Source organism: Meleagris gallopavo, chromosome Z (assembly GCF_905368555.1).
Source record: "Meleagris gallopavo chromosome Z, MGAL_WU_HG_1.1, whole genome shotgun sequence".
Taxonomy (NCBI): Eukaryota; Metazoa; Chordata; class Aves; order Galliformes; family Phasianidae; genus Meleagris; species Meleagris gallopavo.
The window spans coordinates 1,044,830-1,070,422 of NC_139435.1; the positions used below are offsets into that span (position 1 = coordinate 1,044,830).

At 41.3% G+C, this 25,593-nt stretch overlaps 1 protein-coding gene across 12 annotated transcripts in view; it reads left to right on the plus strand.

The window, feature by feature from the left end:
- ZNF532 (zinc finger protein 532) overlaps positions 1 to 25,593 on the plus strand; it is a 42,505-nt gene that overhangs the window by 8,240 nt on the left and 8,672 nt on the right. For 10 of the 12 annotated variants that reach the window (XM_085212894.1, XM_085212893.1, XM_085212891.1 and 7 more), the window contains 5 exons: positions 5,325 to 7,672; positions 13,026 to 13,207; positions 16,002 to 16,178; positions 20,778 to 20,940; positions 24,351 to 24,629. In XM_085212894.1, the coding sequence (XP_085069020.1) occupies positions 5,345 to 7,672; positions 13,026 to 13,207; positions 16,002 to 16,178; positions 20,778 to 20,940; positions 24,351 to 24,629 (3,129 nt within the window). In that variant the 5' untranslated portion in view covers positions 5,325 to 5,344. The remainder of the gene's footprint in view (positions 1 to 5,324; positions 7,673 to 13,025; positions 13,208 to 16,001; positions 16,179 to 20,777; positions 20,941 to 24,350; positions 24,630 to 25,593) is intronic. The other 2 variants (XM_085212897.1, XM_085212898.1) reach the window with 2 other exon arrangements.

Here is a 25,593-nt window from a genome sequence, read left to right on the forward strand (position 1 = left end):
CATATCTTTTGACAGAAGTGACAGAAGTCTTTTCCATGGCATTTTCTTGGTAGATACCAACTGACAGTGGAGAGGCAAGAAATAAAAGGAGCCTCACAAAATGAGACCACCATCATCTGGAAATGAGATGGCACCTTGTGCAGAGCCAGCTCATCTAAGAACCAACTCTTTATATATACTTCCAAAATTAGGAATGCTTAATTTAAGTTATAATCTGTCCAGTGTATTTCATAGAATACACTTCAAGTTGTCAGTCCAGTGTTTTGAAGTGAATTTTGCTGTTCTATTACTTAGAAATTAAAAATGAGAAAATATGTATTTCAGACAGCGGTGTTTGAGTAGGTGGGGGTCCTGCAGGTTGTTTATTGCAGTGTCTTTTGTTTGTCAGGTCTGAGGAATGCTTGCTTACACACATTTTGGGCCGTTTCTTTGTTTAATTCTGGAGAGCTGCATTTGTTAAGAGCATTTGAAAGTCATTACCACTAAAACTGATAATTTTGATAGCAGCCTCCCAGTGGGATTCATCATTTTTTTTTAACTGGCTTGTATATCTCTTGGAGATGTTGGGTTTTTCTCTCAGCACTTCTCAAAGAAAGCAGTTCTCAAAGAAATCCCAGTTCCTGGAAAATCACAGTTCCCAAGGGAGTCAGGAACTTGCCTCATGTTCTGTTTGCAGTGCTTGCAGGCTTCGTGCTGGGGCAGAGCAGGAGCAGGTCAGCAACTTGTGCAGCAGCCAAAGCCTCTGTTGGTTTCAGTCTTGGGTAGAAGGCAGAGTTCTGTCTTCATGAGAAAAGGCTAGGGAAAGGTGTTTGGGTAAAAAGGGGAGCAGTGTGGCTTTGGAACCCTGACAGTTGTGATTAAAAACTAGCTTAATATACTGGAAATTACACTGATAGTCTAGAATAGCAAGTAAGAGAAATAAAATGTGAAGGTTACAGCTCTGTTTACTTGTTTAGCAAGGCTCACCAGGTCTTTTCTCCTTTCTTGTTTGATTTGGATCTTGATTGATTGCAGAATGGGAGAGGTTCTCTGTGAAGGCAGCAGCAGTTCAGGTGCCCCACACAGAAGAAAGCACTCTGTTCTCACACTCTGGGAGAGCACAGGAGTTGGTCTGTGTGTACCTGAGAGATACCTGCAGCTTCAGGCGCTGTGCTGTCTGGATATGTTTAAGATCTCAGCTTAAAGCTAAAGACCTCTGCATTCTTCTGGGATATTTTTCCATTTTGGAATTAACATTAAGGAAGTTTCTTAGTAAGGAACAAATGTGTCTCTTCTCTGGTATGTAATTCTGCTCTTACAGATACCTGATTCAGTAAAGTTGCCTTTACTTCGCATTGCTGTTGCTAAATGTTAATGATTGCAGCATATGTAATTGGAGGAAGTTTTGCACCAGTGTGTTTAACAACTGCAGAGAAGCCATCCATGGATGGATGCATAGTGAGAGAGCACTGCGGTGTATTGAACCATGAAAAACTGTCAGTTAAGGCTTTGTTTGTGGGTTCTGGCTTTGGACTCAAGATCCTTTTCCATGTAATCCTTACAAGGACTTTCTTTGTAATGTTAATATTATGTGTGTATGTGATTCTTATTGTTAGTAAACAACGAAATGATTAACACCTTGCAAACGAGGAAATTGTAACCAGAGCATTAAAGTTGTAATTCAGACAAAGTGAAGCATTACATAAATACCACTGTCTTTTTTTAATCAGTCTAGGTATCAGCTTTAGCTCAGCATTGCTCCTCTGTATGTGTTGTTACCACAGCTCTGATTATTTGCATGGCAAATAAAACATAGCAGGAGCAGGTATAAGAACACTTTAGACATTTGTATTTCAGATTAGGTTCACGACAGTGCATTCAGTGTGTTTCCTTAATGTGTGCTTCATTTATGAACAAGTTATGCATCCACTTGGAGACAAGGCATAAAAGTCAGTCTGGTGGTTCTCAATGGTCTTCCGTTCTTGTCTGCATTGCTGAACTCTGGGCCACCTTTCTTTTGGTTTCTGTCTGTTCTCATTTCGTATATTCTTTGAATTTCCTGCAGCATTTTTCTTTTCTTGTTAATACAGGTCCAGAAGTGAATTAAAAATCCAGTCATGTCTACACAACAGCCGTACTGACTGTCTCTCATTGTGCTGGTGACGTGCTATAGTTATTAGGTAGCTGCCTTTGTCATTGCATCCCTCTCGCATGACTCTGAAATCCTCTGGGCAGAGGCTGGACTGATGTCTGGGCTCCAGCACGGTGGATAAATATGATCATCAAAATAATCTTTGATACAAGAAGGTGACTGATGATGCATTGTGCTCTGAATGCTGTCAGTTAGTTTCTGGTGATGCTGGAAGAGGGCTGAGCTGTACTGACTGCTTTCCTTAGATTTCTCTGTTGGTTTTATCCCAGTTAGCAGTTTTAAATGAATGAGGGCCAGAAAATTGCTTTCAGATAGATGGATGGTTAAATTTTAAAATTAAATAACAATGCCTGGATTACCAGCGTAATGAAACAATCTTATGTCTGATAAATACAGTTTATAACTGTATGATTTACAAATGTAGTGAAGTCTTAATAATGAGTGTTCATCGTGATACTCTATTTCCAGGAAGAAAGAAATTCTGAGTTAATTAAGGAATGTGAATTCATTAATTGCAACACTATAGTCATATTTTCTAAAAATCAAATAATGAGTTAATCTCCATAGGATTTGATGTAATTAAAAGAACTTAGCAAGTTAGGCAAAGCAGCATAACCATTAAACAGACCATGTAAGTGATGCTATATTTATTTAAAGTAGGAAATGAAGTGGCAGCGTGTATTCCAGTGTTCTTGTCTCTTCCTTGACAAATTTTCTCTGATTGCCTTTCTCAGAGTCCATAATGGCTTCCAGTTGGCCAGCGTTGATGCATAGATAAATCTTACAGGTTTTTCTCATGTGGAGAAATGATGCTTTCCAAATAAACCACATGTGACTGCGGAACAGTCAGAATACTGTCCATCTTGATAACGATAGCCAAAAAAATGTGCATTTAGCCATAGCATCTGCCTTGTGATTAGTGGTTCTTGATCTTGTTGCAGCTGGATACAGCAGCCAGCAGGTAGTTTCTCTCTATAAAATATCTCAAAATAAACCATGAGGAGGAAGAGATAATGTGCTGAAGTTGCAGGGTGCATTTCTGTTGGCAAGTGTGTTTCAGCACGGAAAGCAAATGGGATCCTGGGTTCCATCAGCAGAGGGGTGGCCAGCAGGGACAGGGAGGTGATTGTCCCTCTCTGCTCTGCTCTTGTGAGGCCCCATCTGCAGTGCTGTGTCCAGGTCTGGAGCCCCCAGTACAAGACAGAGAGCTGTTGGAGAGGGTCCAGAGGAGAGCCACAGAGATGATCAGGGGACTGGAGCACCTCCGCTAAGAAGACAGGCTGAGGGAGCTGGGCTTGTTCAGCCTGGAGAAAAGAAGGCTGCGGGGTGACCTCATTGCAGCCTTCAGTACCTAAAGGGAGCCTACAGACAGGAGGGGAGTCAGCTCTTTGAAAGGGTTGATAACAGCAGGACAAGGGGAAATGGTTTGAAGTTGAGGGAGGGAAGATTGAGGTTGGATGTAAGGGGAAGTTCTTTACTCAGAGAGTGGTGAGGTGCTGGAACAGCTGCCCAGAGAGGCTGTGGATGCCCCGCCCATCCCTGGAGGTGTTCAAGGCCAGGTTGGATGGGGCCCTGGGCAGCCTGGGCTGCTGTGAAATGTGGAGGTTGGTGGCCCTGCATGTGGCAGGGGGTTGGAGATTCGTGATCCTTGAAGTCCCTTCCAGCCCTGGCCATTCTGTGATTCTGTTCCAACAGACCATTTGCCATGGGGTATAACATAGTAGCTTCTCACTTAGCTAAGTTGAGAAACTCGGAGGCACTGCTGTGGTTTAGTCACCCAGTAGCTCTTTGATGGCCTGTGCTGATCGATACTGAAGGCAGCATATTGAGCTGTACTGAAGGAATGTTTTTCTGCCTTTCAGCGTTGATACTAAGGCAGGAGGGCAGGTAGGATGCTTCCTAACTGGACGCTCTCTGACTGTAACACTAGTTTGGTTGAATACCATTTCAGATTGAATGCTGAGTTTTGCACGATAAGTACTGAACAGTCGAAGACAGCTCTGCCGTAACAGTACAGATTATACCTGTGCACTTTTCTAAAAGAAAACGGGAAATTGTGCTTTCCATAAGTGATTTCTTCGATCTGTACAAGTGATTCATTTTGCACAACTTTGCATATTCTTGAAGTGTGTGGAAAAGCAAATACCGTAGTGGGATTTACAATGTGAAAGTATGCTCAAAAGTATTACTTTTCCTTTTTACGCAGCATTTACAAAGTTTCAGTTCTGAGTCATCTTCTGCATTTTGGATCAGGAAGAAAAAAACAAAACAGTATTAGAGGCTAGCAGTGAATGGAAAGAATGGGATCTGGAAATTATCTGTGAGGGAAAGAAAGAAAACTAAAGATCTGCTGTTGTTCAGCTTAGAAAGAAAACCGAAGAGAGAGAATGGAATTAGCATAAAGTGCTTTTGCAGAGTGGTTAGGTGAATATAGAACCACATGTAGTTCATTCAGCTTGATACATCAAGATGCATTCAGGTTACGCAGTAGGAAACCCACAATGGGGAAAATGGTGAATGACTGCAGTAAATTGCATTGGAGGTTATAGAATGCCAAGCCTTTGAAGTATGTGAGACACCTGGTAGAGTAAGTAAATACAGCAAGTCCTTTGTTGGAGCTGCTGAAAGAACACCTCATGGGCATTGGGGAACAAATACTCCATAATTCAGATGAAGTGGTGTAATTTACAGAAAACAATGCAGTACTCTTAAACTGCTAGTAGAAACGCATTTGTTCTGCTGTCTTCGAGAAGGCTCATCAGATTGATAGTGCAAATACCAAGGAAAATCTAGACTTAGGGGGATATACAAATAGCTCATGATTTTTCTGAGAGCAGTATCTTGCTGTATTCATGGCATGGGTGGGACAGGGTAGCAGAAAATGTAAGAAGAGGAGTCAGGAGTAAAGTCACTCGAAGAGAAGGTATGTCCCTAGAATAAAATTACTAAGGTGCAGTGTATGAACTTGATGAATTAGTGTAGCTCCTGGCAATTACAGTTGTATAGTTACAACTGTTACATTGGTACACCTGCACTGGGATACTATTTTTAATTCGTAATTTCTGAAAATACCAATTGAGAAGTGAGATAACACCTTTTTGCATGGCATGTGAGAATGTGTGCTTATTTGTGTTAGACTATGCTATTAGAGATTAAAATACTGAGAGAGGAGGACTTTCTGCTTGTTTTACAGATTTGCCTTCAATCAAATAGATGACCATGGGGGATATGAAGACCCCAGACTTTGACGATCTTCTTGCAGCCTTTGACATCCCAGACATGGTTGACCCAAAAGCAGCTATTGAATCTGGACACGATGACCATGAAAGCCAGATAAAACAAAATGCACACACAGATGAAGATTCTCATACGCCATCATCGTCTGATGTTGGTGTGAGTGTCATTGTGAAAAATGTACGTACTCCTTCTGAAGGAGTAGACAAGGATTGCCACCATTCCACAGGCAATGGCTTGCATAACGGCTTTCTCACATCCTCAGCTCTTGACAGTTACAGTAAAGATGAAGAGAAATCATTTAAAGATGATGGGTCAGCTTCTGAGACAACACTGAAGGATTCGGCTTTTAACCAGTTCAGTCCAATTTCGAGTGCTGAAGAATTTGATGATGATGAAAAAATTGAGGTAGATGACCCTCCAGACAAAGAGATGCGTGCAAATTTCAGAACAAATATCTTGACAGGTTCTGTATCTCAGCACGAATATGACAAACTAAAGGCACTTGGGGGAGAGAATTTGATCAAGTCTAGTATCTCAGTTTCAAGTAGTATAGATAAAAATAAAGTTTCTAAGCGGGAGACAGAGACAAACTCTCTGAATTTAAGTGTTTATGAGCCTTTCAAAGCTCGCAAAGCAGAGGACAAATTGCTAAAAGACAGTTCTGAGAAGCTTCTTGACAGTAGAGTACTTGATGGAAAACTGAGTGCTGAAAAAAGTGAAACAAATCTTGCCAGCATTTCACCAAAAGCAAAGTCATCAGCAAAGCTTTCTTCGTGCATTGCTGCGATTGCAGCACTGAGTGCTAAAAAGGCAGCTACAGATACCAGTAAGGATTTACAATCTAATTCCGGGGAGTCTTCTCCTTTGCCAAAAGATACGAGTGAAAGTCCCCGGACTACTGAAAAATCACCTGAGTCTCAGAGTCTTATTGATGGTGCTAAAAAGCCATCTGTTAAACCACCTGATAGTCCCAGAAGTGTATCAAGTGAAAACAGTAGCAAAGGATCTCCATCTTCTCCTGCAGGGTCCACACCAGCAATTCCTAAGGTTCGCATAAAAACCATCAAGACTTCCTCCGGGGAGATCAAGAGAACTGTTACTCGAGTGTTGCCAGAAGTTGATTTGGACTCGAGTAGAAAAACAGAGCAGACTGCTTCTATGGTAACTTCCATGACGTCCCTCCTGTCCTCACCAACTTCTTCTGCTGTTCTTTCCTCTCCTCCTAGAGCTCCTCTCCAGTCCGCAGTTGTTACCAATGCAGTCGCATCTGCAGAACTCGCACCAAAGCAAGTCACTATCAAACCTGTGGCTACTGCCTTCCTCCCAGTTTCAGCAGTGAAAACAGCAGGTTCACAAGTTATTAATTTGAAGCTTGCTAACAACACTACAGTGAAAGCCACTGTACTATCTGCTGCTTCTGTGCAGAGTGCCAGTAGCGCCATTATAAAAGCTGCCAATGCCATACAGCAGCAGACTGTTGTGGTGCCAGCATCAAGCCTTGCGAGTGCTAAACTTGTGCCAAAGACGGTCCATCTTGCCAACCTTAATCTTCTGCCTCAGGGTGCTCAAACCACCTCTGAACTCCGACAAGTGCTAACGAAACCTCAGCAACAAATAAAGCAGGCAATAATTTCTGCAGCAGCCTCACAGCCTTCTAAAAAGGTGTCTCGAGTCCAGGTGGTGTCATCTCTTCAGAGTTCTGTAGTGGAAGCGTTCAATAAGGTGCTGAGTAGTGTCAACCCTGTCCCAGTTTACATCCCCAACCTTAGTCCTCCTGCCAGTGCTGGAATAACGTTGCCCACACGAGGTTACAAGTGTTTGGAGTGCGGTGACTCCTTTGCTCTTGAGAAGAGCCTGACCCAGCATTATGACAGGAGGAGCGTGCGAATTGAAGTGACGTGTAATCATTGTACAAAGAATTTAGTTTTCTACAACAAATGCAGTCTTCTTTCCCATGCTCGTGGACACAAGGAAAAAGGAGTTGTAATGCAGTGTTCGCACCTGATTTTAAAACCAGTCCCAGCAGATCAAATGATAGCATCTCCTTCAAGCAATACTGCTACACCCATGCTTCAAAGCCCAGTGGGAGCTGGCTCACACACTGTAACTAAGATGCAGTCTGGCATAACGGGAACAGTCATATCAGCCCCAGCAAGTACACCCATCGTCCCAGCCATGCCACTAGACGAAGACCCATCAAAACTCTGTAGGCACGGTCTAAAGTGTTTGGAGTGCAGCGAAGTTTTCCAAGATGAGACATCTCTTGCTACACATTTCCAGCAGGCTGCAGACACAAGTGGACAAGTAGAGTATCATATGTTTAAATTCCAATGTTTCGCCTATAAGCCTAGGAGACTTTGGAAATGTTTTTCTTTCATTTAGATGTTAATGGTCTGAACCTCCATGATTAAAAACATAAACTAAAACAACAGAAAACTTGCAAGCACTTTTATAGTGAACGTCAACATTTTGAACTAAGAGTTTATCTTAGAGTTTTTTTAGGCCCTGAAGTCTAATCCAGTGTATATTTTCACTAAAATTTAGCGTAAGCTTTGTTGCAGCTGAGTATTTAATGGTCTCTAAGATTCTTTTAATGATTATTGCTGTGCTTTGAAATGAGATTGTCCTGTGGAATCCACTTAATTGGCACCCTCATTAGCTGCACACCTATTTAATCTGAGTAGTAGTTTTTAAGTGATTCATTCCTGATTTGTCTTTGGTTTTTATTATTTTCATATAGCTCTAGAAGTGAGTTTGGCATTCCTGTTACCTACAGGGGCAAACAACTAATAAATGGCACATTGATTCTGCTGAAAGGGTATGCATGCTGGTATCTTCGGACCTTTTTTAACCAGAAAGTGGTGTTCACTAGCATGCATTTCTTTCTGTGTGACCATTTATTCACTTCTTTTGGCTTTCACTTTCTCTTATAATTGCTATTGAGTTAAACTTACATTAGCAAAGAATTTCAGAATGGTTTATATGTGGCCTGATGTGAAAGAAACATATCATTCCATAAAAGTATTAATCAGTGTGCAGTATATTTTATAACCCTGTAAGAATTCCGATCGTTAATTAAATGATGGTGTGCCAGTTAAAAGGAATTCTGGTTTATTTCAAAGCATTCAGTTAATCTTGATGCAGCAGCTTGTTGCTGCACGTTGGCAAGGACCTGAAAGGCTCTATCCCTGCTCAGACCAATCAAGCCAGGAATGTTCTTGTAATCCCACAGCAGCGTGCAGGATAGGGGTTTAAGTCCTTAAGTTAGGAAGGTAACTCTTCTGCCCATGCATGTTAATTTTATTTTCCATAAGTCCTTTAATTATCATTTGTTTTGTGGTAAGATCCAGTGGACCTTGGGAAACCCCTGTAGTGCTTGGTACTGTGAAAACAAGGAATTAAGGCAGTCTGTAAGCATAACAAACCAAATGTATGAGACTGACAAATCTAGTGGAAGTAGGCTGGGAGGATAAAATGGAAAAAAGAGCAACAAAGTTTAAATAATAAAAAGTTCTGTACTTTCTGTGGGACCTGTTCTGGTACAGTCAGGGATACATTTTTGTAGAAACACCTTTGGCCTTTCTTGCTGCCTCTTCCCAGGGTTTTTTCGCCCTATTGCTGCAGAGGAATAGAGGAAGGCTCACAGAGGTACAGGAGATAGCATTGACCACCAGTGTGTTTGTATCTCTTGCTGGAAGCTCACTATCTTATGAGGTCTGAGGTATGAACAAGGCCTTAATTACTGCGTAGCAGGGCGTGCGTTTCCAGATTTCAGAAAAAAAAAACACTTGTCATTCCGTTTTAAAAGAACACTGTTAATAAACATAGTTTTAAGAGTCTGTCAAACTATCTTCTTAAAAAAATGAATTAAATGTTTTTCTTAGTCATTTCGGTATATCGATCAGCAGTTTTCATTACATTTTTTAAGCTGTGTCTTATTGCATGCTGTGTGGTGTAGCTGTACAGATACATCGTGGAAGCCATCCAGCTGAAGGGTTGCTTTAATGAGAGCAGTGCCTCCTGCTTTCTTGCCTTTTCATCCCCTCATCAGCTAGTATATGCATCTCTGTAAGAGCAGTGTTTGCTAAAGAAAGTCTTTGTATAGGTTTATTATAAAAAATGCGTTACCCCTCTAAAAGCTTGCAAAAGGAATGTTCTCATTTCTCTACGTGCTTGGCACTGAGTTTTTGTTGTGAAACAGTGATTATTTTGGGGCAGGAAAACAGGAAAGTTAGATGAAGTATTTTTACCTGGGGAGGAAGGAAGATAAAAATAATTGGATTTTGCAGCTCATTGATGAGTTCTTAGTGCCCACCTACTCTTGAGATGGAAATTGCACACCGTTTTTTGTGTTACATGTGTCTAAGTAGGAAGGAGCTGCTACTTCTTTTTCATCTCTTGTTATAAAGGTAGAATGTTCAGTTTTGAATTAAAAAATAGTAAAAATAGTAAAACATCCTAAAAAATCTTCCCTGTAACGTTCTCTTTCTGTAATCCCTCGCTTCTGTTAGTAATCCTGTTAAAAGGAATGAGACCAGTCAGTGATGGCAGAGTGAAGCCCTCAGTAGCTTACTGGGGCAGCAAGGCAGCAAGCCTGGTCTAATTCATGTCAGTGCTCATCTTCAGCTGTGTGTTGTTCTTGTGGATGCTGCGTAGCTCATTTGTCTTCAAGAACTCATAGTTCTTGTCTATCTTTATTTTCCAACTCCACAGTTTTTTCTTCTAACTCCTTTTTTTTTCCCTGAAACTTTGATTTCAAAGGCAGGCAGGTGATGGTTTTCAGAAACTGTTTTATTTTGGTGTGAGTTGCAGTGAGAACTGAAATTTAGTGCCACCTTATGCCCAGAATAAAATGGTAAGCAAAAGTGAATTTCAGAATTTCACAGTAGATTCTTCTACTGTAATCAGTTTCAATTAAAAATGTTACTGTACTTTTCAAACTATCAAACCAGTAGCCCTAGCAAAAAGCATTACTGGCATTTTCTGTTGGTCTGAATTACTCACATGGCTGATGAATCTTGCAGACTGCTTGTTGCAGAGTCAGAATCAGGGATACTCTCATTTAGGGGTGGATTGTTGTATGGCTGTGAAATAGTGTAGCATCCAGGTTTCTTTTTGTAGTGTTTTGGAAGGATTATGAAAACCTTCTATATAAGAAACTTTGCTTTGTTCTCCAACATTGCACTGCTGCTTATTAATACATATATGACAAAAGGTACATTTTAAGAATGGTACTGAATCTTAGTAAATGCAGCAAACACACATTAAGCCAAAGTTAGTCTGGCTTTGGCCATCCGTGAGCCTGAGCTGAAGACAAAGTTGGCATCCCATGGCAGTTCTGTGCAGGTCAGAAGGCAGGGGTCAGTGGCTCAGACCGTGCCCGTTGCTCACTGAGGACAAACACTGTCATTTCGGTGGATATCTGTTTGTGTTTAGCACAATTTCAACCTTCCTGTTTCATGGAGGTTCTAATCAGAGTGATAGCACGTAATGGCTGCAGATGATCCATCTCAGACAAAGCTTTATGCAAGGATATCTATGAATTCCTTAGGCTGGTTGCAGTGCTGATATCCAACCTGGATTTGGAGAACAGTAGATTTTCTTTGGTTAACTTCTTCTGTTTCAAGGTTTTGCATTTTGCCATCTTTCTTTTGTCAGGACGTTTGAGAGCTGTGGATGGAGACTGTTCAGACACACATTAGAGTGAACCATACGAAAGAACACATCTGCTTCAGTGTGTGTGACCTCCAGATATTTCGTGTTAACATTTCTCCCTAAAATTAATGTTTAAAAAATAATTTACAACTATTTGTATGCAGCCTCAAAAAGGCATTTAGATGAAAAAAAAAAGAAGTTTGCAGGTCCCAGTACAAAAATACTCCTGTGCTTAGAATATCAGTAGCATTGTCAGTATATAAGGCAATTAAGAAATCACTTTAGACCTCAGGGTTAAACAGAGTTATATTTGGAAGAAAAAATAATTATACAGGTGTTGTGCTTTAGTCGTTGCAGTTCGGATTTGTCTTGTTGATTAAATGAGAGCAGGTGACTTTTTGTTCTAGCAAAGTTGCCAATACTAGTAAGGCAGACTCCATGAAACTTGTTTGTAGCACTGTATGATTTCTTCTACAGCAGTAGCTTTGTGCTGTGTGCTCTGACTCTGACCATTTTTAAGAGATTTGAAGGAGAGGGGCCCAAATTGGAAGAAGGGTGTGACTCTTGGTGAAGCCCCTGCAAGTAACTGTTTTAACGTGAGCAGAAGGATTCTCTTAATTATTTGAAGATTTATTTATCCGTAGATTAGCAAATCATTTTTAATACAACTCAGGAGATCTTGTTTTGTCTGTAATCTTTCAAAACATACACATCTATCTGCAAGACTCTGTGGATAACACTGCTAAAATACGCAAATCCTGTGTTCAAAACTATCCATGTCATGTAGGAGTCTTAGTTTTGCTTTGAAATCTTCCTAAGTCACTGATGAAATTCATAATTCCCAAGTCATAAGAAATTATTTAAAGTCATAAGAAATTATTTAAAGTCATAAGAAATTATTTAAAGTCTTAAGAAATATTAATTTTAAACGCTTTACAGAGTAAAGTCTTAGGAAATGAGGTTAAAATCATTGTTCTGCAAAGACTTGTGCTGGTATTTCTGTTGGAGTCAGTGGAGCAATGTCTGTGATAAAAGTTAAGCTCCGTACAGACTGTCAGACACTGCTTAGAGATGCAGAGATGTATTGCTGTAAGTGGAACCAGTGGTGCTGCAGGTTCTGTTCTTTGTGCCCTCCAGGGATGGAAAACAACTGTGAGCAGGAATGAATCCTGCTGACAGCTCCACTGCATTGTTTGTGTTTAACCCCAGGAGTGGCAGAAAGCACCCAAAGAATTCCAGTGTTTCTGACTTGGCAAATGGTCTACACATCGTTGAAGATCTTTTTAAAAATTATTTCTGTGCAACAAAATACAAGAAAAGATGTCATGTAGGAAGTAATGCCTGCACTTAGAAAGATGGCCCTGCAAAGACTTTCTAACTATGTTAAATACCCGTAGTTTTAGATGCACGATAGTTTGATATTTTACAGTGCAGATGCTGGAATTTAGCCTGAGGAATGCATTTTGAAATGATCTACAGTCTTTCTGATTGACAGTACCCCATTTATCGGTATTGAGGATATTCCCAGTAGAACTCACTGGGAGCAGGGGTCAAAGAAAATGAGGATAACTTGGAGGGGTTTTTTTTTTCTGTGTGTTTTTTTGTTTGTGTTTTTTTTTTTTTAATTTTAATTTCCGTGGTTAAAACCATTAGACTTGTTTCCCAAGCTTCACTTGGGCCCCTTGCAATAGTAAAGTAACCTTGTGAGGCACCTAAATTAAATGTAAGTAAACTACAATACATCTTCTATGCTCAGTGATGAATGAAGGAGTTTGTTGTGTCAGAATCTGTGCCAGAATCTCAGCATATGTGGTGCCAGGAGGGACCACCTCAGCCCTGCAAGGTTGGTCAGTAGAGTCTGAGTTTTGACCTTGCCTACTTCTTTTGGCTCACATCACAGTCGTAATATTTAACCTTTTATTTATATTACAGTGTTTGACACGAGAAATTCTGTATAGCTGAACCCAACCTTTTGTTTCATCTATTTTGGTTTATCGTTTAGAAGACATGCAATATCTGCCAGATGCTGCTTCCTAACCAGTGCAGTTTTGCATCACACCAGAGAATTCATCAGCATAAATCTCCATACACGTGTCCTGAATGTGGAGCAATCTGCAGATCTGTCCACTTCCAGACTCATGTCACTAAGAACTGCCTGCATTATACTCGAAGAGTTGGTTTTCGGTCAGTATTATGATTATTTTCGTTGTCAATTTATATGTAATTTATGCTTTCAAAAGTAATTTTCCATTTTCATAAGCATTGTTTGTAGAATAGAGCTTCTTGGGTTTAAGGTTGTCATGGCAACAATTCTATTAGTACTACAATTTTTTGAGTAAATAGTGTATTAGAACACAGCTTTGTTTTGAGCATCCGCTCTTGTATGTTATTAAATCAGAATATTAGCTAATCTCATCCAGCCATAAAATGTCAGATCCAGGGCTTCACAGTTTCTACAGTCTAGAAAATTCAGATGTATTTTCTTAATTTCAGTTTCATAACGGGCTTCTTGATTTTTTTTTTTTTCCCAGAACATTGACTGTTCTTTCTGGTAGAATAATCGTTTTCTTATTTTCTACCAGAATTTATTGTCAGGCTGTGGGCGGGCATGCTGCACCTGCCTGGTAGCATAGCTAGAAAAGCTTTGTCAAGTCCTTTTTAATCTATTTGCTGTGTGAAGGGAAGATTACTCTGCTTTACACCACTTGAAGATTATTTTTCTCACCCCAGCAGCCTGCTCTCCTGATCCCTCATCTTCAATTTTCCTTCTATTCTTTTGTTTTCCTGTAACGGCAGCTCGCTGAGTGAACAGGGACCAGAGGTGTTTCATGGAAGTGCTGAGTTTCAAAAGGCTTGGGAGCTGGGGAAAGCTACTGAAAGCTACAGTGGAGAAATCCAGGGAGGCTACTGGCTGGCTGGCAGGCAGCACAGCGAGGGATGGAGCAGCCCACAGTCCTCAGGCATCCCCATTCCGTCCTGTCTGACCACAGAAAGGAGAGCTAGAATCCCACTGGGCAGGCAGCCTCTGCTCCTCATGGAACCCGGTTCCTTTGCTGGGACATCTCCAGCTCGGGAGGGAAGCACTTTGCTTGGATCAGGCCAGCTGCTGTCATTTCTCAGTCCGAATCCATGGCCTGACACGACTCTCAGCTCGTGTTTCTTTGGTTTGCTTTATTCTGGTCTCCCAAGCACAGCAGTCTTTTTTATTACATATTTCTTACACCTATCTCCTCCACTCTCCTGCCCTTTCCCCTCACCTTTCTCTTGGCATCATCTTAGAGGACTGCTGGCATGCACCAGCAGCACCTGGAAATCTGAGAGTCCTTCATGGTGAATCATGACAACGTTACTGAACTTCTCAAGATTTACCATTAACATTTCATGTCACACGAAGTCAGAATTTCATTATTTGAGGACACCAAGCCAAAAATGTCCAGGCAAGGAGAAGCAGTATCCAGGAGAGTGTAAGGCCTTCTTGCTGTGCTCCCTGCTGCCAGGGCCTCTCACTGGGGAAACACAGCCTGTCCTGCATTCCATAGGACCTGTGAAGCAGCTGAACATCTCAGCTTTAAGCTGAATTGCATCCTTGCGTGCTGAGAACGAAGGTGACCCAGCATTCCAGGAAAGGAAGGTTTGGGCCTTAGGAGCTGCTTTACTATACAACAGCGGATGCTGAGGACTGTTTACAACTTCACATCACTGTAGAATAACAGGCAGTCAGGGAGGGGTGAGATGGGACCCAGCACTGCTGAGGGACACTGCAGCAGGAAGTGGGGACTTGCTGAAAGGAGAGGGTCATGAAGGACAGAGCAGAGCTGACAAATGCACAGGAATTGGAGCCCAAATGGATGCAAACTGAACTAGTAGTATTAGGAGGGTGTATCAAGTGCTTAAAAAGGAAAGGGTGATATTTCATAACATTTAAAAGTGGGACATTTGGAAAGAAAAACAAGTATTGAGAGAATTTTTTTTGCTATTTCCTGCTTTATGGCTGTCATCAAAACTGTTGGAAAGTTATGTAATGTTTACACAAAAATCATACTGCCGTGGTAGGTGCAAAAATTACTATTTTGGCAGTCTTCTAGGTTTAAATTGTAAAACTCTTACTGCAAAGTACTGATCAGTAAGAAATGGGATGGTTTGAGAGATGGTGTTGTCTCTGTTTATTGCAGCATATTCTTGGACATACTGGGAACCACTTTGTCCACAAAGTGCATGAAACTAGAAGTGGCCTTTGTGTATAGGAATGCTCATGTGCTGATTTTAATACCATTTTTTAATCATTTTATTTTAGAATAGATGCGGAAAGGTCACAAATTTTCGGCATTGCAAAAGTATGTTTTTGAAAAATACTTTCAGAATTCCAATCTGATACGTTGTTGTGATTGTTGAGATTCAGTTTAGTTGCCCTGAATTTAAATCTACTCTTTTTTTTTTTTTTTTTTAATCCAAGCTTTGATTTAATTATCAGTTCAGAAAATCGTTACAGTTATGTCTTCATTAAATCTAAACAAGGGAATTGGTCTAAATGTTTTGCTTATTGGTTTTCCATTTTGGTGGTAGCGGTGTACCTTGCACAATCCACTGCATGTGAAAAAAAAAAAATGCATTTTGTAAAAATTTTACAGATTTGCAGAGGTTTTAAGCATTCTTTTTACAATCAGCGGAATACTTCTCTGTTCACCCTTCTGTCTATCCTGTTGTAATCCCATAAAATGTTCTGAATTCATATCTCTTAGATCTACAAAGTTAAATTTGGGAAACTTCTTTTTTTTTTCTCTTTTTTTGATACGCAGATCTCTGCTTATATTGATTCCTACTCTCTTGTGTATACTTTTGAATTGACAGAATAATGTAGTTTTGTCTGGTGTGGATATATGCTTACCTCTCCCACTTGCTTGAAAACCAATGTTGATTCGGTGTCTTGCAGTACTGCTTTTTGCTAGGCTGAACTGACTCTTCTCCACTCTTTTTGCAGCTGCGTGCATTGCAATGTTGTATACTCTGATGTGGCGGCACTCAAGTCTCACATTCAAGGTTCTCATTGTGAAGTCTTTTACAAATGTCCTATCTGTCCCATGGCATTTAAATCTGCTCCCAGCACACATTCCCATGCCTATACACAACACCCGGGTATCAAGATAGGCGAACCAAAGTAAGCAAAATTAATCTTTTACTGTACTTGCCTGCATTTTAATAACTTGTGGAATTGCATTCTGTCTTGTGCTTACAGCGTTAAGTTCCGTTCGGCAAACAGTTTGTCATTCGTTGGTAATGTGTGGTGTTCTTGTGATATTTTTATGAGCTTTTAGCTAGGAATTTGGCAGAAGTTAACTTTCCATTCACAACAGCAATATCAGTTCTTTAAGCACAGCGCTAAGGAAAGTAATGCTGTAAAAGAGGAGAATTAGGTCAGATGTGAGAGAATTTCTTTACCCAGGGAGTGGTGAGACCCCAGCACTGCCCAGCGATGGTGCCCCATCCCTGGAGGTGCTCGAGGCCATGGATGGGCCCTGGGCAGCCTGAGCTGGGGGGTAGCCAGCCCATGGCAGGGGTTTGAGGGCAGTGAGGTCTTTTCCAACCCAACCCAACCCAGCTGTGATCCTGCTGTGAACTGCAGAAGTAATTCAGACATCCTGCTAGTGTGATGCTGATCCTTGGTTTTTTAGTCTGGTTATATGCGTTTTTACTACAAGCTAAGAAAATGTGATTCCAATGAGAACTGCTAAGGCTCATCAGCACTTCTGTAGTGGTTTTACAACATCTGGTTGAAAAGTTCAGATTATTCACTTTTTTCTATCATGCTTACAGACAGCAGTCTCGTAGATGGATTCAGAAGGTTGGTTTCTTCAGTGCCAGCAGTGCTCAGCAGTTGGGCTGTATGCTGGTGGGGTTACCTCCAGGCAGCAGAGCTGCAGGGTTCCTCAGGGCAGGCAGAGCTGCTGGCCAGGCAGTGCTTTCCTTGGGCTGTATAATGCTTCATGCAAGCTGCAAGCACTGAGTTTTAGCTCTGCTACGGCTGTCATGTCTGTCAAGCCCAGGCTGATAGGTGAGAGCTGCTGGCTGTGCGCCTTGTCCAGAGTTGCCCTCCAGATAGAACAAAAACATGCACAGAGCTGTACTGTGTAAGCTTTTTGTGACACATGAGCTTTCTTTTCTGCATTAAGGCTGAACTGTTTCCGTTCTGCAGCTGGGAAAGTTGCACATCACATCAGTGAGCGCTTTACTGAAGGCAGCCAGGGGCATAATTAGGAAATGAGAATCAGATCTCAGTTGTACAGATGTTGAATATTCAGTTGGTGGGAGCTGCAGGTGCAGCGTGCCTGAAATTCAGACCTTGTGCTGCACTAACCTCAGCCCCGTGCTCGCAGTCACAGCCTGTCTTCTGCCTTCCTCTTCTGCTGGTACGAGTGCTGTGCTGAGAGTGAATGCCCCGCTATGTAACTCCATCCTGTTTCTCCGAGGGACGTAGAGCACACTGTGAGCACTGCAGAACCTTGTCACAAACGGCAGGCTCGGGAAAATGGAAAGCAGGTGGGAGAAACAGTGCATTGTGCATTGTAATAATTGGATTTCACAGGAATCCTTCTTTTCCTCCTAGCCTATGAGAAGGAGATTTTTTTATTTATTTGGCAAAATAGCGCAGAATTTCTGCATCTGACACTAAATTAAGACAATAGCACCAGAGGCAAGTGACACCTTGTTTTAACTCAAGGGAATATCTTCAGTGATAGGCTCTGAAATACCAACACTTAACCTAAAACTTGTTTGGAGTTCTCTTGATTTTCAGATTAGAGAGCACAAAAGGACTGAGATCACCAACAGAGTGAGATATTCCCCAGGTGAAAAGTACAGAAGATTTTCTGACCTGTGCTCAGATCTTTTGAGCTGCTTCTCATAAATCTGGTGAATTAAGTATTTTGAATTAGTTTTGTTTCCATGTGAAAGTGGTGTTGTTGTGAAATCAGCCAGTTTTATCACGATGCTGTTGGGCTTTCCCAGTCTCTGCAGTGTCTGGAGTACCGTGCTCCGTCATCACAGGTGTCTGTAGGAGTGCATTGTCACCTCTAGGCTCAGGATGCCCATGTTGATTACTGCCTGACCTTAATAAGGTCTGTCTTGCCTATTGCGACCTGTGGTTTTCCTCAGGATTAACTAAAAATATTTGTGTTGCTCGCTATCAGTTGAAAAGGGAAGTTATTAAGTTGGTTGGCTCCTGAGGATAGTTCTTGGCCAAGTGACATCAAGCGTTCCTTGCACAAATTCCCATTTATCTGTAGTGTTGAGTGTTGTATAAGAAGAAATACATCCACATTTGATGAATATGCCATATTTATTAAAAAAAAAAAAAAAAGTCTATCTGCAGTGATTCTCAAATGGTTGAAATTTTAATATAAAGCATTTAATATGGGATGGCTTTCGGCTTTCTGCCCTGACAGCTCTCTGTTGTAGCACACCTGAACTGCTTTTATATGCTGCCAAAGATTATGTTTGGTTTTATTTTTTCAGTAGACTGAGAGCAGCATTCAGGTGTTTTCCATGGCTGGTCTCTTTTTGAATACTGAGAGAACTCTTGCTTATGAAGCCAGATTATGAATATATACTGCACTCCTGGTGCAAAGTGCATTATCCCACAAGTACTGTTTTTTTTAGCAAGGGAAAGGAGAAGTTGACAGACATGTCAGATTGTTTATCAGATGGGCGTTCTCCTGTCTGCAGCAGCTGTGTCAGTGAGTGCTGTGTGGCTCAAGGCAGCAGTCATTCAGGGCTGTGCAGCAGCAGCTCGGTTGCCCCTGGTGTTTGCAGACTGGTGAGCAGTCAGGTCTGACATTGCTGACAGAGATGCAGACAGCACTGTAAGAGACAGCTCCTAAGGGACAGAAGAAAAGTGTCTGACACCCCAGACTTAGGGAATGTGTGCAGTTGGTACCAGCTCTGTGCGTGTTCACCGGCAGATTTGCTACAGAACTGCAGCACTCCCCTGCTAGCAGTAAAAGCACTGCCTCCAGTTACCTTGAGTTGCTCTGCTGGGGTAGAGTGTGCATGGATGCTCAGCAGCTGTGTACAGCAGCCAGGGGAGGGGATCCATTGCACAGTGAATGTTCGGCAGTGCATCTTGCACAGCACTGCGGTTGCAATAGCATTGTGCCTGGACAGGGTTCTGCTCCTGTATCCATGGCAGCTGATCTGCTGGGCAGTGATCAGTCCGCTTCCCAAGAGTGGTTGCTTGGGATTTCAGTTGAAACTGTTAGTAGGATATGTGGGATCTGTATGGATAGGAGGTGTGTGAGGTGAAACAGCATTTTAGAAGTCTGTTTTTCTCTCTACCTCTTACATCAAGGAGCATTCCCTATTTCTGGCAAGCTTGTTAACACCTTTCTTACAGGACTTATCTAAACAATCAGAATTTTGAGGAGTAGACATCAGCAGTAATGTGGCAAACTGGAATATAGGTCCTGAATGATGTCTGAGGAGCATTTGTGCCCAGCAGTGCAGAGCAGGCGCAGCCAGCAGTGCAGCTCTCTGCTGTAGAAAGCACTGCAGTACAGAAGGGATGCAATGCAAATAGCAGATCTCGTAGCACATGGGAGAAACACAGAAAGAAAAACATGGCCACAAGGAAGAGATCAGTTGATAGAGCACAGAAATGATTTTTTCACAGGTTCATGTAGATAACTGTAACGTTTTTCATGATTTCCAATATCTGGACTCAATGAATGGGTGGGACTTTGAAACCATGTCCTTGTTCTTGTCACCTCAGAGCACAGAGCAGAATGGTTTTTAGAGCTCTTTCAGACAGCGTGCTGTTGGAGAAAACTGCTTGGAGGGAAATGGGAAGGACTTTGGGTAATTTATGTGGGTAACGAGAAAATGTAATGTGCTAACAAGGTTTGTGGTTGGTGTTTTTTTAATGGAAAGTCACTCCCTAGGACAGAGATCAGTATCAGGCTGGTGGGGCTGGGAAAGCTGCAGGCATCCTTGTACTAAGCTCCTGCTCCTGGCTTTCTCTTGTTTCATCCGAAGTTTCTCAGACGTGCCACTATGGACGGCCAGTGGATTACGTTTCTTTCTTATCTGACCATCTGTAGCAAATTTCTGTGTGACTTTTCTTTCATTCATTTTCAAAACTAAAAACTGATATGCCTTGAGAGGGGAAGTTGCAGTTTTGGTGGTGTCTGTGCCTTGCATTTATAGACGAGTTCTTAAAGGCTTGTAATGGCAAACCAGGAAACTGTCACCCTGGAGGCTCCTCTGTCAGAGCATTAACAGGTTCCAGACCTGGCACACAGGAGTCTCAAAGCCATACATCTTGGTAAAAATAAGTTTATCTTAGAGTACATCATTGGTTATGGTCATATCAGTGACTCCCTGAAAAAGAATTGCTTTTGCAACCTGAAGGAGGTATATTCTTTGTCCTTCAGTTATTGCATGACTTCAGGAACTGAAGGTGTTTGACTTTCAGAGTATCATAAGCAGAAATTGATGTTACGTGTGTAACTGGCATATGCTGTTGTTTTCTGGCTTAATAGTTTTTTGTGTTTTTTTTTTTTTTTTCTATTTTTCTGCCTTTTTTCCTGCTGCTTTATTTTGGTTTTGGAGGTTGTTTTGAATTAGTTGCAATTTACCTTTGTTCAGGCAGTGTGAATTGATTGCTTAAACGTGTCAGATCTTGTCTCTGCTGAGAAAAAAGTTATGATTCTTGTGGGTAGATCATCAACATGACTGACACTGTTTATTGTACTTCTGTTTTTAGAATAATATATAAATGCTCTATGTGTGACACTGTGTTTACTCTACAACCTTTGCTCTATCGCCACTTTGATCAGCACATTGAAAACCAGAAGGTGTCTGTTTTCAAGTGTCCAGACTGTTCTCTTCTGTATGCACAGAAACAGCTTATGATGGATCATATCAAGGTGTGTAGGCATCTCTTGTTTTATTCTTAGATACTATTTGTCATGCAGTGTATCATTTGGGAAAATACTGTTGAAAGGCTCACAATTCCAAGAAGGCTGCTGGATGAAATGTTAGTGGTTCCAAAAGAGTAATCTGTGAGTAACAATCACAAATGCTAAAATTGTACATTTTGTATAATCTTCAGCAGCTGCATTGTAACCACTTACTGAGTTTTTCAGTATGGATGTTGATTTTGATATAGCAGGAATACCTCAGTGTGTTGCATTCAGAACGTCGTCCAAATTATTATGGAGTTATTGAGGTAAGCTGGTCCAATCCTAGCAACTTTTGAGCCTTATTTAGAGCACTGAAGAATTATTCCAGTTGCTAGGAGCTGAGAAAGCTGAGTACGTGACCAAATCAAGTCTGTGATGTTCAGAACTTGCTGGTGGGAGCCAGTGCGTTTCTTGAATAGATGCAGAATGTGTGTGTGCATGCTTGCACACGCACTCACAGACACACATGAACACTTCCAGGAAAAGAAAAGAAACCTGAAGTGGATTTTTTCATCAATATCCCTATAACTGCATGAATGAATTTACTCGAGAAGATTTACTGTCATCCTTCAAATCATATTACTGAGAATCGGCAGCCCCCTGACTCTAACCTGTTAGCTGTACATTTACTACTGGCTGTGCTGAAATTTCTTATAACTTATTAGCAGGATCTGGTGCCTGGTAACTGCTGAAATTTTACTATGTAAACAGTAAAATTTATAGTAGTGAAAAGTAAAACATCTTTCTTGTCTACTGAAGCTATCACTTTGTGTTTTAGCCTCAACTATGTTACTTTTAATCCCCAGAAATCACTGAAGTTGTGAAGAAAACAAGATCAGAAGTCTTGGAGAGATAGTTCTCTTTACAACCAGTTTTAAACTTGAGTTGGAGATAGGGAAGGGCTGACCCAAGGTTCAGAAGCACACTGACTGTGGTTTTTTTTGACTCTGAACCAGTTTGTGTTTACTGTAAGAATCGCCTTTGACCTATGCCAGAAAAGTACCATTACATGTGCACATACCTCCTTCTAAAGCACAGTGTTAGGGCATGATCTGACCACAGTTAGAGCCAGGAGCTATTCTTATGGGCTGGGGCTGCTCAGCACCTTACTCTAGAGTTACTCTTTTACTTTGGATTTGGGTGCTTATAACTCTTCTGGCTACAGTTTTCCATGCCAGAATTTGTACTGATGAACATGTTTCACTATAAATGATCCAGACCTGAGAACAGGTCTAGAACATTAGAACGTAGGCATTCAGTGACAGTGTTACTGCTTTTATTCAGAGTCGCTCATGCTTCACATTTAGGAGGTGTGTATAGTAGTACGAGCAGCAGCCATGAAGGGTAAGTTGGACTTAAGGAGCAAAGAAAAAGGAAGAAACGGTACAGATAAAAGCAGAAAAGAAAACAGAGGGGAAGACTGCTAGATGGGGGCAGAGCTCAGCCCAGCTGCATTTGGTATGGCTAGACATAAACCAGAAAGGCAGAGACCATGTGCATGAAAATAGAATGGAGAAGGACAGAAAGAGACTCTGAAGGTGGTTGTTTAAAGCTACCAAAAAAATATATATATCTAGAATATATATATATATATAGAATTATTACTGCTATTGAGAATGTGTCTTGTTGACAAAAAGTCTATCTTGTTTTCCTCTGATGGCTCACAGGAAGAAAATGTCTAACAGCTGATGAGAGCAGGGAGCAGAGTTCTGGACTGGAGGTGTAACATGCTCGGTTCTGCTGATGATAATCACAGAGACCACTGTTATACATTACTGCTTTTGTTGTTAGTTTTTTTTTTTTAATTAGGAAGTTAAATTTTCAGGTATTGTATTTAAAAGTCATAGAAAATTGAGCACCAACATCTTACATGCTGGCATGGAATCTCCAGGTACGTCTTCAGTTGAGTGAAGTTAAAGGAGTATTTAATTACAAAAATCCTGAAGCTGCAGGACACCCTGCCCACCCCGTGCTCATCCACCAGGTCCTCATGCAATAGGGTACTCCAGGCAACCTCTTCTTTGCACAGTTTGTTTTTGCTCCCAGCACTGTCAGTCAGTTCAGTCCACTTGGCTTTTTAATAATGTTTCAGCTTTTAAAAGTACTGGCTTTCTTTTCCAAGCAACTACTCAGTAGAAGAATATGTTCTGCAGGTCAGGTTGACATTTGCAGTTGAACCAGCAAGCAGTCCCATGAGCCACATTATTTTACAAAAGAGCTCAGTACTGAAGCTGAGGAGGAGCAGATACTGGAGGAGCAGATTGGTATTCTTACAGTCTCAGAATCCAGATCGTGTTAGTTGCTTTTTGAAGTTGCCTGCATGTTTAAGGTAGCCAGACACATCAACCAAGGTAGTTATAATGCAGATGAGTATGTGAGGTGATGAGAGTGCTGCCACTGTAAATGGCAATGGAAATGTAAATGGGATGGGAAGGAGCCCTTGCTAATGGGTCCATGCTCAGCAATAGATTCACTCTAGGTTGCAGTCATCTGTCTTGGCCCAGAACACTGCTGACTGCTTCCTGTTGTGTCCACGTTCATGTCTGAAATTCAGGCACACAGCTGAATCCCAGGGGCTTCCTCCAGGAGTTGTCTGCTTTGTAGGCTCAGGGATTGTGGTGCCATGTGGCCCCAGCTCCAGAAACTGGGAGAGGGGAAGTGGAAGATTTCTTCTCATCTTACAAGGTAGTTATCGAATCTTAGATTCTAGAATTAATTGTTGAAGGGAGTGTCACATCATGAGAGCTGCAAGGTGCTGAGCAGCTTCTTGGCTGTCCCCTCCAGCCCTGCACACCCTGGGTTCCAAGGACTGTTAGCAGTGTGTAGCCCTGAGCCCTCAGAACCTCAGCATGCAGTGAGACAGAGGTAGCACAGGCTTATCATAAAACAATAACGTATCTTAAAAAACATCATTGCCTGATCTTTCCAGAGTTGCCTTTTCTTGTCCTATTTACCAATGCTCTAAAACGAAACTTGTCAGTAAAAACCCTGCCTTCTTGGAAATCTCAATTTAGACACATAGTTTGAAATGAGGATTTTAATTGGCTACGCTAGGTAAGTAAAGCAAGAGACTGAGTATAACCTAATGCATTCACTGAGCCCTTTTTTCTCCTTGTTCAACAGCAGCTAAGCCTTCACAGTCTCACTTTTTGGTGAACTGCTCTTTAGCTGTGGCTGGCATCTGTCAGTGTTGCTGGCTAGTGTCTGCTCATGCTACACTTTACCTTCATTTAGTCATTGTTTTTTTAAGTTAGGAATGTGATCTGATAAGAGTATGACAAAGCAGATAAACGCTTTTGATTCAGAGGGCATTCAGCATTTTAATACAATCGTATACACCTGCGTTAATTGCTGACCTTTTTATTTTATTGTAGTCAATGCATGGAACTTTGAAAAGTGTTGAAGGGCCACCAAACCTGGGGATAAATTTACCTCTGAGTACGAAACCCACAAATCAGAACTCAGCCAGCCACAATAAAGAGGACACAAAATCCATCAACGGAACAGAAAAATTAGAGAAGAAATCTCCTTCTCCTTTAAAGAAAGGAGAGCCTAGAAAAGTCAGCAGTCGTGGCTGGACGTGTTGGGATTGCGATAGGTTCTTCACTCAGAGAGACGTTTACATCTCCCACATGAGGAAAGAACATGGAAAGGTAAATGAATATTTAATTACAAGAATGTGACTTAGGCCTAAAACATGAAGTTATGTTATTGTTTGTTTTTTTCTTAATGCAGTCGTGCTTTTGCAGATAATTAAGTTCCATCATTATTATTCTTTGTTCTTACATGTATTTCATCTGTCTCTTTTGCTGATTATTTTTTGTCAGTTTCTGCATAGTTCTTTTTGAGAAAACCCAGATACTCAGTTAACTGTGGACTTGTTCATCCATTAGCAAAATTTCTTCAGGACGGAAAGAATGAAAGATATTCCAGTATTTCTTCCAAGTTATCTCCTCTGATCCAGGTTCTTTCTTTTTCCTTTGTGCCCTCACCATCCCCCCATCTTGAAAATTCATTAGCTGTTAAAATCAGAGACTGGAGTCTTGTTTTATTGGTCCAGCGAGCACCAACCTGCATTTCATTTTAAAGGTATACTCACTGCAAGATGAAGTCATTGCTCTGCTCTTACACCTGCAGATTCGGTCAACAAGGCAGCTGAATTAACAAGGTGAAATTTGTACTGAAAGCAGCAAGGTGTGAGATAATGTACTCAAAGTTGATTGAAAGTGAAACGTGGAAATGCTGTGTCCTCAGGTCAGCAGAAGGACAGCTGGGCGTCCTTGCTGCATCCCAGAGCTTTTCCAATTAAATGAAAATGACTGACAGGTGGGCAGTAGTGAAACTGAACAGTTTTCCTCTGCTACTGCTTGTAGGGAAGCGAGCTATGAAATTGACTTTTAAAATATAGCTAAAAAGGAAAAAGAGTAGTGATAAATACAACACACAGCTGACTCAGACTCCTCCTTCCTTCTGTGCTTCACAGTTGAGAAAATTATCCTGATAGGTGTCCAGCCTCCTTTCTTCTCCATATAGGTGCAGGGAGATTGATAGAGTTAGAGCATAAAATATACTAGCTCCGTGTCCTTTTCAACAGTCTCTTTTAATTAGTCTCTTTAA